This window comes from Paramisgurnus dabryanus, chromosome 4, assembly GCF_030506205.2.
Source record: "Paramisgurnus dabryanus chromosome 4, PD_genome_1.1, whole genome shotgun sequence".
Taxonomy (NCBI): Eukaryota; Metazoa; Chordata; class Actinopteri; order Cypriniformes; family Cobitidae; genus Paramisgurnus; species Paramisgurnus dabryanus.
Window position 1 is genome coordinate 43,617,153 of NC_133340.1, and position 18,820 is coordinate 43,635,972.

The window sequence follows — 18,820 nt, forward strand, 5'->3', positions numbered from 1 at the left end:
TTCTATCTCTCTACCGCTCTCTCTCTTCCATACACATAACCACACCTGCATCTCATTTAGCCGGCGGGCTCTGTTACGCGCGCCTTGACTCTCTGCTGCTGCGAGCTTGATTAGTTTCCTCATTGCGACCGGTTTTCATTTGTTTTCAATAAACAGCAAGGGCTCCAGTGACGGAAGAGAGACACTTCTCCTCTTTAACATACTGTAAAATGCTGCTTTATTATTCAAATAATACCACATAACGCTCTACCATGTAATAGGACCGTGTACATTTCTATACCTGTAGATTCTCTAAATCAGTGGTCTATAACATGGTGCCCACGGGCACCAGATTGCCACCACAGAGTCTGTGAGTTGCCTGTCAAAGCACATTCTACCAATAGTGTCAACTGTAATATTTAATTATTACACATTTTTAAATTAGCTTGGCTTCTTTTAAGGATGTTAACATTTTAAACAATAATAAAACAGTTTTGAGTAGACTATATCAAAAAAGTAGCCCTCCAGATAGTTTTTTCCATTGTGCCTAGCCCTTGCTTACAAAAAGGTTGGAGACCCCTGCTCTAAATGATGTAGATTTCATTGATTTTTTCTTTGATATAAAGGAGAGGGGCCTAAGTCATATTTAAAATAATCTTCAAAAGCACCTACAACATCCTAGCATTGGATCAGCAAGTTTATCTCAGCAGAAAAGTTTATTCCAGAAAATGAAGTTTTATTTTCCTTGACAATAGACAAATGAAACTGACCTACATGAGAATAAATCGTGTTTTCAGACGTTCTGCTGGTTAAGGTACTTTTGTATTTGATTACTCAAGTACTTAAAATGGACTGCTTGCATAATACAGCTCAGACATTTCCAGGAACAGCGTTCAGCACACGTACATACAGAGATGTATTCATCATGGCAGATTTTTTCTACTTTTTTAGGCGATCGCTTGATTAAATCAAATCATGTTTGTTACTTTAACATGACAGATCGCAACTAGTTAAAATTCATCTCTTAAAGGGATAGTTCACGCAAAAATGAAAATTCTGTCCCCATTTGATCATCCTCATGGTGTTCTAAACCTGAATTAGTTTTTTATTCAGTTGAACACAAAAGAAGGTATTTTTTATAAATGATGAAGAAGATATTTGGATAAATAATAGTAAGCACACAGTTGACGGTACCCACTGAATTCCATCATATTTGTTTTTCCTACTATGGAAGTCAATGGTTACAATAATTGATCAAAATATCTTTGTTTGTGTTCATCAGAAAAAGAAATTCCTACAGCTTTAGAACAACATGAGGATGAGAAAATGATGACAGAACTATTTAGGTGAAAGTCATTTTCGAACACATTATAATTGGTAAAATTGTATTGCTGAAACACGTTACAAAGTCTGTGAACCATCTATTATTGAATAGTGAGGTTTTTATTCATTTCTGAGTTCAGGATTATCAGGATTAAAGGGTGGCTCGATGACGCACCGAAGCCATTAAACATGGCCCAGCCCCTAACACATTCACAAGCATCCATTCAGGTTGTAGAGGTATTTGAAAGTTGAGAGAGATGCCAGCTTTCCAGTGAGCGGGCGTGGTTTCAGAACAGACAGTGGACACGGCTTCATTGTTTAAGAGCTGAGAATGCTGCCTAAGATTTTGAAAACTTATTTTATATACTTGGCATGCAAATTTAGCTGGGTGATTAACACATTTTTCTGTGGTTTGACAAACTGAGATCACATTTAACTCTTTCCCCACAATTGCCGAGTTATCTAGTCAATTAACAGAAAACATTTTCATGAAATAAAACGTGTTCCTGATGAGTTTTTATGTCAATCTGTAATACCGCAATTATCCACTAGATGACACACACACACACACACAATATAAAAAAATGAAGCAAATTTTTTTTACTAATTTTAAACTCTGTGTATGTTTTGATAATCATTCTTAATCTGATCTCTATGAAAATTCCTTCACAAAAATGCAAATATTTCGTCTTTTTGCTAAAACATTTGTATTTTTTTAAGAAAAAACCCATATTTAGGAGTTTATAAGTAGAGAAAAAATATAGATAGGATGAAAGTTTTTTCCCGTTTTGTTTGTTTGTTTGTTTAAAAGCAGAGGGTCTGTTCTTTCATTTAATATATTTGTATGTTTATATATTTTAGAAGAAAAGTTTCCTGTAAGGCATTTTTTGAAACTTGGGTGAAAATCGCAAAAAAATGGCTTGGCGGGGAATGAGTTAATATTGGACTTTACACGGATTTTAATATATTTTTCATTTAAAGGTCGAGTGCATGATTTTTGAAAAACACTTTGGATAAAGGAGTCGGGCCGATTACCGTCTACTAACCAACATCTTTGCTTGGGTTGCGTATGTGTGGGACGGGTCTATCAAAGAAGGTCCAGATTCTATTGTGGTAGGGGCGTGTTTGTTTAGGTGATTTCAAATGTCAACATTGGCTTTCAGAGATCATGCACCCCGCCTTTAAGAATGAATTCTTAATAATTTGTCACTTAAATGTATCTGCCCTAAAACAGTCCCTTGTCTTTCTGCCCACTGCTTCATATAGTGTAATCATACACCCATATATGCAACACAATGTAAAGTTTAAATATTTTCAATTACCTATGATATTGTTGACGAAGTTTAAAGAAGTGGGGAAAAAGTAACCCAGATTTACTTTGCATTCACGACTATTGAGCGTATGATTATTGCTGTCACTTTTGGGTGCTTTGCTTTCACACACTGCTGTAAACTGCCGCACTGTAGCATCTGTGTGTCTATATGTATTTGTGGAAGAGAGAGTGACCAAGGTTTTATATTTGACTGTCGGTTGTGAGACAGTTTGTTGAAGCCTATAAAGTGAGTCCTTATGCTGATGGTTTGACAGAACATTAATTTGGACAAGTAGAAATAATACATTAATGGCTCTCTGGAGTCCATAAGCGAGTCTCTGTCTATTAGTAACCATTTTAGCAGACTTTCCCAAGCCATGAGCGCATACGCAATAGACTGCATTAAAGTCTTCATAAATCCAGTCTTTACTCGTGCCAGACATATCCTGACCCTACATAGACAGATCAGAAGATCAGGAGAAAAAAGCCAGAGCCTCTCCTCTGTGGGGCATCATCCAACACAACCCTGTTGTTTAATATCACGGCCCGACCGTAAGTCAGATATCTGAGTCGCGGCGGCCATCTTGGAAGATTCTGGAATGGCGGCCCTGGAGGAGGCAGCTGATTTATGATTCTGACCCGATCCGCTTCGCAACCTGGACATCTCCGCTTCTCACAGACTTTTCTTCCAGACGTGGTCCAGAGGGACCACCGTGCATGCTGGATTATGTACCGTTGTATTTTTTCAGACATCTTTAAAGAAAAAAGCCAACAGAAGACTTAATCATGCTGTAGCAGTGAGAGGAGGACATTATTATCAAATCACACAGGGAGGAGTTTGAAAATGTTCAAACAGCAGGGTTTCAGATGATTCATTTTAAGGCGTTTTGGGCAGTATAGGATATAAAACTTTACCACTTTATTCTTCGGATCTGATTAAATGAGACAGAGCTGAGATCTGGTCTCTTGTGATGCTTACGTCCGGGCTAAGCTATGTATTTATACAAGGACTGAAATGAAATTATGTGGGGTTTACCACAGTGTAACCTGAACCCTACTTGCAGTACACATCATCTCAGGCACATCTAAAACAAATCAAAAGAGACTGCATGAGCGCAAATACTCTCAGCTGCTCTAGCGGTCTGATGTGCGCTGGACAGTGATCTAGCAGATCAGTATTTATGTTGTTTTGGGGTGGCTTTTTGCCTTTCTTTTATAGAGAGACAGAAAGCGATAGGAGAGGGGAGAGGGCAGCAGGATCAGAGTCGAAGGACTCAAAGTCAGGTCACCCAAAGCATGTTGCGTTATATACTAGCACTGGCCATCTGTAGCTAGTCTATGTTTAATACTGGGGGTATTTATTTACGCTATGTGTATATATGTATGTAAAACATACACACATTTTATTGCAATTGAGTTTTCGGCATGCTGTTTCAATTGGTCAGTCATTATTTATTTCTACGTTTAAATGTATATGTGTCCGAGTTGTGCTTTTCCTGGGAGTGCTGAGAGTTTTTTTTACAGAGGGTTTTTTTAAGATCAAGAAGTTGTTGAATATATCCAGCATTAACTCTTTCACCGCCAGCATTTTTAAAAAAAGTTGCCAGCCAGCGCCAGCGTTTTTCATGATTTTCACCCAAGTTTAATGCCTTCCAGAAAATGTTCTTCTTTAAATATATAAACATACAATATACCAAATGAAAGAACAGACCCTCTGCTTTTAAACAAAAAAAAAAAACGTTTCATACTACCTTTAGTGGTTCTTTTGCAATCAACTTTTGAATATGTGTAGGTTTTTGCAAAAACACCATATTTTGAGCAAAAAGCAGAGATAATTCCATTTTTATGACGGATTTTTCATAGAGATCTTATCCAGAGCGATCTTTAAAACAGACACGGACATGCAGCAGCTTGCCATAGGGCAATACTTCCGGTTTTAAAAAGTTGCGGAAGGGCGCCACCTGGTGGATAATAGCGGTATTGCGGAAAGACGGAAAATCTCGTCATTGGCGGGGAAGCGTTTTCTCTTAATTGACGAGATATCTCGTCAATGGCGGGGAAAGAGTTAATGCTTAGGAAATGAGGCAGTTCATTTAACACCCACTGGCCTTTTGCGAAACCAGATGGGGTAAGTTGTCACAGTTCGATTAAAGGATTACTCCACTTTCTTAAAAAAAAAAATCCAGATCCAGAATTTAATCACCCCCATATCATCCAAAAATTTTATGTCTTCCTTTGTTCATTGAGGAGAAATTACATTTTTTAAGGAAAACATTCCAGGATTTTTCTCAATTTAATAGACTTTATTGGACACCAACAATTTGAAGTTTAAAATTGCAATTTCATTGCAGCTTTGAAGGGCTCTAAAGATCCCAACCGTGGCATAAGGGTCTTATGTAGTTAAACGATTGTCATTTTCAAAATAAAAATATGCACTTTAAAACCACAACTTCTCATCTTGCTCTAGCCGTGTGACGTGCCAGCGCGACCTCACATAGTGTGTCATGATGTGGAAAGGTCACGGGTTACGTATGTGAAACGCACATTTGTATACCATTTTAAACAATAAATATAACACAAGGATATTAGTTTTTATCACTCCACATACAACAACATATTAACGGGCCCTTGTAAACCCTGGGGTTTGTAGTTTGGCATATGTCACACGTGACCTTTGACGTCATGACACATTACGTGAGGCCACGCTGGTGCGTCACACCAATAGTGCAAGACGAGAAGTTGTGGTTTAAAAGTACATCTTTTTTTCATTTTTTGCAAAACTGACGATGGTTTTGCTAGATAAGACCCTTATGTCTGGGTTGGGATCATTTAGAGCCCCTTGAAGCTACGTTGAAACTGCAACTTGAAACTGTAAAGTGTTGGTGTCCAATAAAGTCTATTAAATTGAGAAAAATCCTGGAATGTTTTTCTTAAAAAAACTTTATTTCTTCTCGACCGAACAAAAAAGACATCAACATTTTAGAAGACATGGGTGTAAGTAAATGATTGAGATTAAAAATGGCCATCTGTGTCATATCAATTTAATATAATCCATACATAATATAATATTTCATTTGAATATGTGAATTTTTTTATTGTATAAATTAAATTGTTTGTGTCATAAATGCATTATTATTGTTTAATTATTTACCAAACAGCTTTTATCAAAATTATATTGAAATTTTAGTTTGAAGTTTAAAAATATTGTTTTAAATCTTGTTGAAAACAAACAAGTGTGTTATTGGACTTTTAGGTTTTAGGTTAACAGTTAATTTTTTTTATATAAATGTCTAAAGGAAAATGATGTTATTGGTCAATGGCATATAGTAAGTCAATTCAGTAATTAATTACACTTAATAGTCACTTTGTAAACACTCTGTGCTATTACAGCATCCTCGCCCCCAGGAGTGGAGTGGAGTGGTGTGCGTGCGTGCGTGCGTGTGTGTGTAGTAAATGAAAAAGAGCCCAGTGTATTTGCTGTTCTATATTATCTGTGTTTCTCCTGGGACCTCTAAAGTGTTACACAGCCCATGTGCACACAGGAAAACCAGATGAACAGAATAAATCTCGTACTCTGTCTGCCCTTCGCCGCAGGATACCACCACTAGAGCGCTTTAAGAAACAAACTGTTCGCCAGGCTGGCCCCCGTGCATGCTGGGAAGGACGGGGGTTGTGTGAGTTTTGATTGGCTGAGGCAGCCTCTGGCCGGGCACGCTTGCTCTGAGGTCCGCAGGGGTGTCAGTAAACCCTTCTAATCACAGGCCGGCCGGATGCACCAGACGTTCATCACCATGTACAAAGAGCTTATTCAGCGACTTGAGAAACACACTTAAACAGCCCATCAGATGCTTATCAGTGATATTTATCATCGGGTAACATGACAGGTCAACTAAAAGGTCAATGGGGTTAAAACACAGTTTTTGCATTTTACATATAGAATGATTTTAGAGTTTTTATAATTAATAGGCTTTTGATATTTACTACTGTATAAAGCCAGAAACAAAAACGTTAAGATTCATTTGTGGCTGTTTCCTCGCACAGGTGTGCAAAACAAAAATCTATATGATTGACATAATTTTAAAATAAATATGTTGACAGGGCATCTCAGTTATGTCTATGTTAATGTTTGTAATGAGATACTTGCATACAGTGGCGTAGCAAGTCAGTCCCAGGCCCATATGCAAAAAAAATGTACGGGCTCCCTTGCCCGTTGGCACTGTTAACTCTGGCGCGCAGGTCTGTTAACAACATTTACAAAACAAAATTTTTTACTTTAAAGGGTAGATTTAAATAAAGAAAAACGAAATGTTTTGGGTAGTTTTTGACTAGTGACTAACTTCTCCGCCTCATCTATAGTAGGAAAAAAGAATACAATGGAAGTAAATGGGGTCCACGAATGGTTTGGCTACAAACATTTCTCAAAATATCTTACTTTGTGTTCATCAGAACAAAGAAATTTATACAGGTTTGTAACAACATGAGAGTGAGTAAATGACAGAATTTTCATTTTTGGGTGAACTATCCCTTTAATGTTCACGTAGATAGCCGCTTTTTTTGGCGCGGCGATGCGTCATGTAAAAAATGATGGCGTAGTAGTCTACAGCAGCCGCGGAGTGCAAAAATAATAATAAACACAAACAAGAAATGACGGAGAAATTAGACATTATGGAGAAATAAGAAATCACTACACATGATATGCATACAAAAATATATTTATTGCGGCCACAAATAAAAATTAAATTGAATTTTTTTTATTAAAAGCTGGGGCGGGCCCAGGGCCGGGCCCCCTATTGGCCCGTTCCATTTGCACGTGCATACCCTGCATGCCCAGACGCTACGCCACTGCTTGCATACTAATATCAAAAATATCCACTATGTGTGTGAAAAACCTCTCCCATACAGTATAACACATAGATTGTTGTTTGTGTGTTTGGCTGTAGGCGATGTTTCTGAGTAAAGATGGACAGTATCTGCTATCTGGAGGAGATGGAGGCGTTCTCACTGTGTGGCAGGTTCATGATCTTAAACAGCTCTTCACTTACCCGGGATGTGATGCTGGAATACGCTCCATGGCTATGTCACATGACCAAAGGTAATATACTTCAAGACTCCAACCTGCTTCTTTTTTATACTAAATTTGTGTGTTGTATCACAGGGCAGGTATATTTATTTAATGCTCGATAACTGTAACATCTGTAATAATCTACAGTAATTCGATTTTAATTTATTGGTCTATTTTTGACCACCTGTCTAGTTCCTTATCGCAAATGCTGGCACATGAGAAAATGCATATAGATTTACAATAGAGCATGCACGTTCAATAAAATATAATTTTCCTCTATTTCACTGTGTACTTGTCTCCTCTGTGTAGATGCATCATCACTGGTATGGCGTCTGGTAGCATTGTCCTCTTCTACAATGACTTCAACAGATGGCACCACGAATACCAAACTAGATACTGACCCAATTGACGACCATGGCAACCATGACAATGGAAGAGGCAGAGCAAAGCCACCCTGCCACCGTTCAAAAAGGCACTACTACCAATAGTCATGAATGTATTCTAAATATTTAAAGAAGCAAAACTATTTTTTAAAGATGGTTCATTGCTATATTTTGTAGGTCTTATGAAATTTCCTATTATTCTAGGGAGGGGTTATATACTTTAGCTAATATATGAAAACAAACAAAAAAAATATTTTTAGCTGTAAAAGTCTATTTTCAGCTCAACTCTAGTTAAAAGAAGTCCTAGTGGTCAATATCTAAATTCCTATTTTCCATATAATGTCCATGGATAGAATTGATTTTTTATTTTCAATTGAATGGGTGATTGATTTTTGTTTTGTTTTGTTTGCTGTGATTATTTTGACACAACGCCGCTCTGTTTTATGGTTCCCTAAGTTTTCCAAGTTAACAGGAAGCTGCCTCCTACTTTGGGACGAATCAAGTTATTCAGCTAGACTGCATTGTTCCTTCTATTCAGTTATATTTATAATAGATTTAATACGATAAAGACATATCAAGGCATCTGCTTTAAATGTTCACTTGAATGAAAAGAGGACTTTTTCTTAATGAGAGCATTTCTGACGTTTTTCATTTGTTGGTTAAATGTGAACGGACCTTTTATGTGATCACATAATGATGTCACTTTGTTAACTATAGGGGTGTTTAAAGCGTGAGTAATTTAGATATGATGTTAATTCATCTCATTGTGTGGAAAAAGTGATTGGGGGTGTTTGTGTTTATCATTTTATCTTTTTGGTTTGTTTATAAGCATGCAGCTTTTTGTTTCTGTGAGAAAGAAATCACATTCATTGGATTAAAGTGTCATCAAAAAGAGTTTTTCACCAATGTGCTTTTACCCTTAGTTTATGTACTAGAGATAATGAACATGTGGGCGCGAAGCCTTTTAAAGTATACTAGAGATTAACATCTGAAAAATTGAAAAATTCCTTATATAGCCGGTATGATCCATAATATGATCAGTTAAACATTTAACCTATAGTCTACACTCAGGGCCAGCAGGGGTTTGTGACATTTTTGATTCAATTCAACCATGGTGTGATTCTAACACTTACAAAAAACTTTTGTTTGTTGTAATAGTTGTGGCTATCATTAATGTTATATCATGTTTTGTCTGAAATCTATGGCAATCGGTTTGGAATGAGCGTCTTATGACGTGTGAGATGAATTCAAACAATAAAATGGCATTTTGTACCAATAAAAAACCCTCCTACAACATCTTTTGTTATATATTCTGCCTTGTACTACTTTGTATGCTGTTTAACAACAAAAAAATATTGTGTGTTCGTAAGTATTAACTTTGTGGGTCATTATGCATCATAGTGCAGTCATGAAAAAGAGTATTTCATAAACATCTGAGGATATTCCTGAAAAAAAAACAAGATTTACAAAATCTGAATAGAGTTAAAATTAAACAACCGCGCGATGAAAAAGCAGTCTCTAACTTTTATTACATGCAGTATCCCATAGTGCCCGCTAGAGGTCACTGTTGTTTAGAGGTAAATCCTTACTATAATTTAGCTGCAGTGACCATAGAAAAAAAAAATTTAACTACTTGTCAGTATGTCATGTAGCAAAAATTAAGAAAGCTTGAATACCAAATATATCTGTATAAAATCAGGCAACGTGCCTTGAGTTATGAAAGTGTGTTTAGCTGTGTGTGGGGTTTTTTTCAGCAACAGCTGAATAACTAATTTTAGTGAAAAATTTAATTGGCCACAACTATGATCTTATCTCTCGCCATAGCACATATGTTGTAGCAGTTTGCGCAGTGGAATCAAGTACTATAATTATAATTATTAAAGCATATTCTCTGTACTTATTTGTTAAAATGTTTATAATAGATTCTATATTAGTGTTAGCGTCGATGTTTTACGTAATATGAATATGTTTACTTTTATGAAGCCTATGTTCGCATTATTACCTAAATAATATTTTAAAACATTATTTCTTAAATAATCACGTATACTCCCTGGTCTGTATACATTTTGGAAAACTGAGTGCAAGTATTACATTCAGATCACAAGATGGCAGCAGTGCTCTTCCAAATATAGCTGCTCTACCTGATTCAATGAAAGCAATACCAAAGTATGGCTGCAAGTAAGACAACCAGGAACTGTGCAAGAACCGTGCCAAGCAAAACTTGACATCTTCAGTTAGATTTCAAAGATGGTATCTATGGTGAGACATTAAGGTGAAAGTAATTAATCATTTCCAGTAATTAAAGTGCAACGTGGAACTGAATGTATGCTTTAAAATGCCTAAAGTTTAGCCTTAAAGGAAAACACCACAGTTTTTCAATATTTTACTATGTTCTTACCTCAACTTATAACAAATTAATGCATACCTATCTTTTATCAATGCATGCACTTAATCTTTGTACAGCACGTAGTGAATGTGTTAGCATTTAGCCTAGCCCCATTTATTCCTTAGGATCCAAACACTTCCATGTCTTCCTTACATTCATTAAATAGGGAAAACTTGGAAGTGTTTGGTGGTTTTTAAATTCATCCCTGTTTGGATCCTAAGGAATGAATGGGCCTAGGCTAAATGCTAACACATTCACGACCCGCTGTACAAAGATTAAGTGCACGCAATGAAAAAAGATTGTGATGTATTAATTTGTCTAAGTTGAGGTAAGAACATAGTAAAATATTGAAAAACTGTGGTGTTTTGCTTTAAAAGAAGCATAAAACTAGCGGCCTGGTGGCATTGATAAGACGGCAGTGGGGTACACTTTGGGCGCCAATAAAGGGCAGCGATTCAAGGTTTGGGACTGTGGACCATCAGCTGTCAGGAGTACATTTTCTTGAGTTATTAGTCAAATGACATTTAAAGGGATAGTTCACCCAAAAATAAACATTTACATTGACTCACCTTCATGTTGTTTTAAACCTTTTGTTTGTACTGTGGAGTACAAAATAAGATATTTTGATAAATGATAGTAAGCACACAGTTGATGGCATCCATTGACCTCCATAGTATTTGCTTTTACTACTATGAAAGTCAATGGGTACGTCATTGTATGTTTACCATCATTAATCAGAATAGCTTCTGTTGTTTTAAAAGAATAAAGAAACTTACACAGGTTTAAAGGTGCAATGTGGGACTTTAAGAGACATCTAGCGGTAAGACTATGAATTGCAACCAACAGCTCAGAACGCAGCTCCCCCTTGTTTTCGAAAAGCATAGTGGCTATCGTAGCCGCCACAGGATAAACACATCATCGTCTGAGACAGCTTAGTGACAAAACAAGCTCAGTCTCTCAGTTTAGGGCTACTGTAAAAACACGACAGCGACTCCCATGTAAAGGTACTTTCACATTATACGCCACTTTGTCGCTGTGTCGCTTGTCTCTTTCAAAAGAGGCGTTTCTAAATCTGGTTGCCATTAACAAATGAGTACCGTCTACTCCAGTAACTGACGAGAGACGGATGATGTGAACTCCATTGCTTCATTCTCATTGGTAGTCGCTCCCAAAAGTTGTTCATTATTTGCATAAAGTTAAACATTTCTTAACTTTGTCGCGCGACTGGACTGTTCCATCCAGTCGCCAACGGTCACTATCGCTCGTGTTGCCGGAAGACGCCAAGCTTCCATTGATATCAATTCGCTCTGCTACTGCTAGTCGCTGCTAGTCTAAATGCAGCTTAAGGGGACCTGCAGTTTGTGTAGATAAAAACTGCTCATGCTAAGGTCATAAAAACAATACAGTTCATTTTGTAAGGTCTTTAAACACCACTGATGATATAGTTATGTATATAACATTGCATTTTTATCCTGAGATCCTTAAAAGTCCCACTTTGCACCTTTAAAACAACACGATGACGAGAAAATGTTCACTTTGGGGTGAACTATCCCCTTAAAATTCGGGTGATTGTCTAAAATAATGTTCAAGCACCCATGAGCAACCATGGCAGCATCCAGGTTGCTGTTGCAATGAATGAGAGTCCGAAATAATATCTCGATTATTATATATCACTTTGAAATTTACCAAAACAAAATCGATGCACCTAAATTATCATACTGTACAAAAACGCCATTTCTACAGTTTTGTACTCTCTGTGTGAATATTATTATCCATTATGATTAAACAGCTTCAGGTGTGGCTTTAGGTGTATAATGTTATAATAGTGGTTTTGCTCATAATTAAATTCTTATAGGTCTGGGAGAATTACAGTGTCAGTTAACATGCACATATACAATATGCTTATTCTGTTACATTCCTCTCTTTATAGCTGTTGTATAAGAAGATGTTGGTTATTTATGAATAATATACAAGATTTGAAACAGGATATTGCTTTTTAACAAATGACCAGTAATGTCAATTTTGTTTACATTATAGTTGTTTGTATATTACCGAGCCCCTAAGGTTTTTAACAATGGGGTAAAAAAATCTAAAGTTTTGTTTCATGTGCTCTGATTGGTCGTAGGTCTATCCAATTGAGTGCAGAGACATTTTTTGGTTGAGACACGCCTCATAATTATAGCTCAATGGAGCGGTATCAGACTCAAATTCTGACTAGAATTGAGTATGACAACGTCAGGCTAGTGAAACTACCGCGTGCGCATGTGAAAGTGAAAGTTTCATGTGGGCACGCGATAGTTTCACGTGAGCATGCGAAACTAAACGCAATAGTTTCACGTGAGCACGCGATAGTTTCACGTGAGCATGCAAAACTAAACGCGATAGTTTCACGTGAGCACGCGATAGTTTCACGTGAGCACGCGATAGTTTCACGTGAGCACGCGATAGTTTCACGTGAGCATGCAAAACTAAACGCGATGGTTTCAGGTGCGCACGCGATAGTTTCACGTGAGCACGCAATAGTTTCACGTGTGCACGCGAAACTAAACTTTATTTAATTTTTGCTCCATGTCCCCTTAGGGGCTCCGTAGTATATTACTATTTTTAGTACATTGTAATTGACATATTTTCAGCTAACGCGTCAAGATAAGGGGCCTCATTTATAAAATGCTGCGTAAAAAACATCCTAAATTTGATCTTACGATCATTTCACTAAAATGCGTACGTGTGATTCATAAACCGAACGTACGCGCAGAAAACGCGCGTACCCCTTTCAAATCTATAAATCAGAAATGAACTTGAACTTGTGCGCGCAGCCGAGCAGTTTCAGATCTCCGCCTTTAAACGATGCGTAATTAATGTCAGACATATAAAAAGCGCTTGTCAATGTTTAAACCGAATTTCAAACAGCAAGAATAGCTTATATTTCCAAAAACCTGCAGCAATCAGACAAGCAAAAGTGCATACGTCTGCTCAGACCCTGACGTGGCGCTAAGCACTTTTCCACGTCAAAGACGTTTTTTATAAATATGGACTTTGCCGTGGATTTTCGCCTACGCACACTTTACGATCAAATCTGTGCGTACGCAGGCTTTATAAATGAGGCCCAAGATTAAGCTTTTAGATGCTAAAATATTCTTATAATTTGCATTTATTTATTAAGTAGCTGGGTAAAAGTGAGATAATGATCATTTCATCATTTCATGCGTGCGGTTAAAGCAAAAGAAAGCAGCTTGTTGAGGGAGGGGAGATCTTTATTCATGATCAGTAAAACAGTTTGCTCAATGAATGAGCAATGTCCTCTACAATAAACATAAGCATCGTCATCCAAAGTCTACAATACCAATTTAGCAGCAACATGTTAACATTGGGGAAACAGAGTGGTAACAAAGTAGTATCATTTAGAAAAGTCACAGTTTTCTTTCTATTCGTATATCATTAAAAAGGATTCGCAAGGAGAACATTTTAAAAAGAGGTTTATTGACAGCTATGGAGGCTACTGTTATTTTGACCTATGGTGTATGTGCTCTATTCAGAATACATGGGGACATTTTTAACTATACATTTAAACTCTAATATAAAGCACGTCTGTGTCACCATACACATTTTTAGGAGATTGGACAAAAATATACAAGGTTTTCACTTCACATTTGAAGATTTATAACACCACAGAGTTATTTTTTCTTCTTTTTTTTCTTTTTTATCGTAAATACAACAGTCCCATTGGTCAAACCAACCAAATGAAGGAGACACAACGTTAGTTAACCTACTCAGTAAACTATGAGTGATTTAAATCGGTAAGAGGACGAATATAAATTAATATATATTAAGAAATTCCAACTGTAACTCCAGGAAAAACAAACAAGGGCTATACTGAGTATAAGTAATGTAACAGTATTTTTGATACAATAAATACACATTGTTTATAAAGTGAGTCAGAAGTGTGTGCTTGTGTGTGTGTGTGTGTGTGTGTGTGTGTGTGTGTGTGTGTGTTTATGTGCATGCTTGAAGAGCATTATCTGTGAACACCTAGTGTTTAAGGTGTACAGGTGTGTAACTGTGTTAGTGAATGAAGAGGAGCAGCTATGATAGCGTTTGCTTGAGTGGTATGCTGTAAGTAGGAGGGGACACCGGTGCTCTCAGCCAATCCCCTTGCAGTCTCCATAGTGATTCTTTATCTCACCTTATTGAAGTCCAGGTGAAATGAGTTAGCCACAGTCCAAAAATATCACGTATAAGATCGACACACACAACGTGTTAAGAGGATGTGTATGCTTTCCGTGCTCGTCTGAGGTGGTTTTGAAAAAAGTAAAAAAAAAACATCACAGTTCCTAAAATGATGGCAAATAAAAAACCCTCTAAGATTTATTTTTTGTCTTTTTTTCTCCGCTTCATAATAAAAAATAGGTTTGTTCTTTATCTTACAGTAATCCATTATCTCCTTTGAAGGAAAAACATTAGTCCAACACTGACAAATAAAGGTAGAACAAAACAGGGGGACTTCAAACAAGAAGGACGAGGGGTGTGAGGATATATTTCTTCCGTTTCGTTTTTAGGAAGAAGGACATTTTGTGCAGCCACATTTGACAACCTTTTCCACTTCCTGTACAAAAGAGGATCCGTCTGTGCATTGGAAGGTGTATTTCCTGCGCTTGCTGCGGAGGGGGGCGCAGCAGGACGTCCCGTCACCACAGCTGCCCCGACACTCTAAGCGGGAGACCTTCTCTGTGCTTTGGCACGCTGCATATCCCTGCTGCGTCTGATAGTGATCTCGGACCCGTTCCCCCCGACACGCCATCTCTACGGCAAGATCCAAAATAAAATCATTGAGTATAGCTGTATAGCACTACATCACATGTATAGTAAATGAAGAGAGAGAGTATTTTCATTTAGTATATCAGTCATGATCTTGCTATTATATTTTTCCTAGGAAAATATTTAAAGGTTACCCCTAAGAAAACACAAGTAAAAAAGATGCTTGGTGGGCTGTTTTAGTGGTTAAAAACCAAAAAAATCCTGGTTGCAAGTCATAAGTTGCTGTAACATAAAGGGGCGGTTTCCCGGACAGGAAAATGTAAGAACTGTCCAACCTAATAACATCTCTTTTTAAAATACATCAGTGCCCTGTGTTTTGCCTCAAAATGTGCACAAGTAATGTTTTTAGTAAGGCATGGTTGTTAAAACTACACTGTAAAAAATTTCTGTAGAAATTACAGTATTAATGGGTATTACTGGCAACTAGCTGCCAGTAACTTACTGTAGATTTTACATTTATGTTATTTACTTGAAACAGTTTGTTTAGAGTTAAATGAACATGAAACATTTTCAGTTTTTATCTTCTACAGTAAGTTACTGGCAACCAGCTGCATAATTACAGCAAATTTTTTACAGTGTAGTTATATTTCCTAATTAAACTAAGCTCTAGTCCTAGTTTAAGATAATTCCTGTCCGGGAAACCACCCCATAGGGGATGATTCCCAGACAGGGCTCATCCCAGACTAAAGTCCCAGACTAAAATGCATGTCTTAATTTAAAAACACCTTGCATTGACATATCTTAACATATATCAGTGTTGTTGTTTTGTCTCAAGACGCACACCTCTAATATTTATTGTAATGTTTGCTTTTTAAAGGGATACTCCTCTTTTTTTTGAAAATATGCTTATTTCCAGCTCCCCTAGAGTTAAACATTTGATTTGTACCATTTTGGAACCATTCAGCTGATCTTTGGGTCTGGCGGTACGGTACCACATTTAGCATAGCTTAGCATAATCCATTGAATCTGATTAGACCATTAGCATCACGCTCAAAAATAACCAAAGAGTTTAGATATTTTTCCTATTTAAAACTTGTCTCTTCTGTAGTTACATCGTGTACTAAGACCAATAGAAAATTAAAAGTTGTGATTTTCTAGGCAGATATGGCCAGGAACTATACTCTCATTCCTGCTTAATAATCAAAAACTTTGCTGCCGTACCATGGCTGCAGGAGGCGTAATGATATTACGCAATGCCCGAAAATAGTCCCCTGCTATTAAAAGTTACCAAGGGGACTATTGTCGGACGCTGCGTAATAGCCATGTTACGGCTGCAGCCATGTTACGGCAGCAAAGTCCTTAAACAGGAAAAATATCGAAACTCTTTGGTCATTTTTGAGCTCAATGCTAATGGTCTAATCAGATTCAATAGATTATGCTAAGCTATGCTAAAAGTGCTAGAGCCAGACCCGGAGATCAGCTGAATGGATTCCAAAACGATAAAAATCAAATGTTTAACTCTAGGCGAGCTGTAAAATGAGCATAGTTTCAAAAAAAGTGGAGTGACCCTTTAAACTACTTAAATGTCCTAATATAACTAAGCCCTACTCATGGATTCATTTAAACCCTGTCTGGGAACCCTGCCCCTTAAAGTTAAAATAAGTTAAGTCTTGTAAATCTAAAAAATGTAAGGCAACCAGGAATTTTTTACTGTAAAGTAGAAATTTAAAATGACCCATCCCAAAACACAGACACACATGCACCCCTCACCTGGCGGACCTGAGTGGGGTCCATACCACTTTCGGTAGCAGCTTGAAGGTTTGGGGAAGGTTCAAAATAAGTGTTAGTATAATAACAATAATAAAACGCAAGATTAGTTAAAGAAAAGGTTAGCATTTCATGTCAACAATAAGGCACGCCAACTTATTGTAAGCATTTACAGACAGTTAGGGCCAGAGCTGGGAAAGCTACTTTGAAACTGTAACCTGTTACAAGATTAAAAATTGTATAATGGGTGAAACCTGCCCATAGTCATACCTCTGTCACAGTTTTGTCCCGTATATCCGCTGTTGCACTCGCAGTAAGCCTTCCCCAGGCCTGAAATGCGACAGCGCCCGTGTTTACACGCTATGAACTGACAGGGACTCGACTGCTCCTCTTCATCGCACAACACACCAACAAAGCCCGGATGACAGCGGCAGCTGTACGAGTATGAGTTTATGGGCAGACAGGAGCCGTGAATACATCTAAAAAAAAAAAAAGGGAAAAGTGTGTGAAAACACAAAGTATAGAGTGCCAGAGCAGTCGATGGCCAAGTTTAGGGGTAAAGTATAGTAAATATCAAGCATACTTACTTGTTCCCATCACACGGGTTGTTGATTTGCTGGTCACACAGCTGACCGGTCCACCCCGCCTCACACTCACAACTGAAGGACGAGTGTCCGGTCGTGTGGCACTGGCCATGGACGCACACACTCTGCTGACACGGCTGGCAGCCTGGCACCACCCCCTCCTGCAGTAAGAACTGGGTGAGGTCCTGCAGCTGGTCATTAATGTAGAGATTTCGGATACAGCCGTGGAAACTGGATCCGTTCCTGCCGGGACCTTGACGCAATGAGGCCAATCCAGACTGCTGTGGAATTCCTGATAGAGGAGGAGAATTAAATCATAAATTGATAAACATGACATGATATTACAAGTAAAATCGTTCAAGTCTGGTTTGTGTCTCTGATATTTGCTGTGTGTGAGAAAGCCAGATGTTTGGTTATTAGACGTTTCACGTTTTAAAATGTAAAACCATTGCCAGTTTATTCTTGGGATAACCCAATCCTATGTTCATTTGCATTTCATAAGTAATTAATCCTTGAAGGTCAGGCTTTGATATCACACTACATTTGTATATTTGGGATGTAAGGAAATTGTGTTTTTAAGCTTTAGTTATGGTAACTTTTTTTAAATGAAGTGTGTAATGCTGGGTGGATTACACTGTACATACCGCCGAGATAAAGCGGAGCCGGGCTGGGAACTGCACTTGGATTGTTAGCAGTAGTGATGGATTTGGGGCTGCCTCCATCAATAGACAGAGACAGAGACTGATCCTTTGCTACCAGCTCTACTACATGAAAACTGCCATCATTTATCGTCTCCACACTAGAGAGAGAGAGAGAGAGAGAGAGAGAGAGAGAGAGAGAGAGAGAGAGAGAGAGAGAGAGAGAGAGAGAGAGAGAGAGAGAGAGAGAGAGAGAGAGAGTTAGTAAGGGTAATACAACTGCAGACAGTGTTTTTCTTGAGCTATTGGGCTGTCAGAAACAAGGAAGGAGTAAATTGATGAGGCTTCAGAGGAAAATGTACAATTTTCACGTTTAAGTTTGAAAATTAAAAAAAAACTTTTTGGGTTTATGCTTATACAATCAGCCAATCCTTTTTCTTTCCTCAATACATTCATACTAAATGTGTCCCCTGAAGTCTTAGAAACCTGCATCAACAATGTTCAATTAACAGACATCTATTATTCATAAGTCATTTTCTGCCACGTAATAATAAAAACCTGTAAAAATTCTGCGACATGACTTTAATATGTTTAATATTGAATGAATAGGGTCATGTCCAAGATTGAAATT

General features: G+C 37.6%; 2 protein-coding genes across 5 annotated transcripts in view; one reads left to right on the top strand and one right to left on the bottom strand.

The window, feature by feature from the left end:
* The window catches only part of lrba (LPS-responsive vesicle trafficking, beach and anchor containing), a 336,519-nt gene extending 327,151 nt beyond the window's left edge, over positions 1 to 9,368 (top strand). The window contains exons 55-56 of the mRNA XM_065254703.2: positions 7,555 to 7,706; positions 7,986 to 9,368. Coding sequence (XP_065110775.1) covers positions 7,555 to 7,706; positions 7,986 to 8,076 — 243 coding nt within the window. The 3' untranslated portion in view covers positions 8,077 to 9,368. The remainder of the gene's footprint in view (positions 1 to 7,554; positions 7,707 to 7,985) is intronic.
* Positions 9,369 to 13,678: 4,310 nt separating this feature from the next.
* Positions 13,679 to 18,820, bottom strand: part of slit2 (slit homolog 2 (Drosophila)) — an 86,083-nt gene continuing 80,941 nt past the window's right edge. For all 4 annotated transcript variants that reach the window (XM_065254706.2, XM_065254707.2, XM_065254705.2 and 1 more), the window contains 4 exons: positions 18,196 to 18,350; positions 17,555 to 17,843; positions 17,238 to 17,446; positions 13,679 to 15,245 (listed from right to left, as the gene is read on the bottom strand). In XM_065254706.2, the coding sequence (XP_065110778.1) occupies positions 14,998 to 15,245; positions 17,238 to 17,446; positions 17,555 to 17,843; positions 18,196 to 18,350 (901 nt within the window). In that variant the 3' untranslated portion in view covers positions 13,679 to 14,997. The remainder of the gene's footprint in view (positions 15,246 to 17,237; positions 17,447 to 17,554; positions 17,844 to 18,195; positions 18,351 to 18,820) is intronic.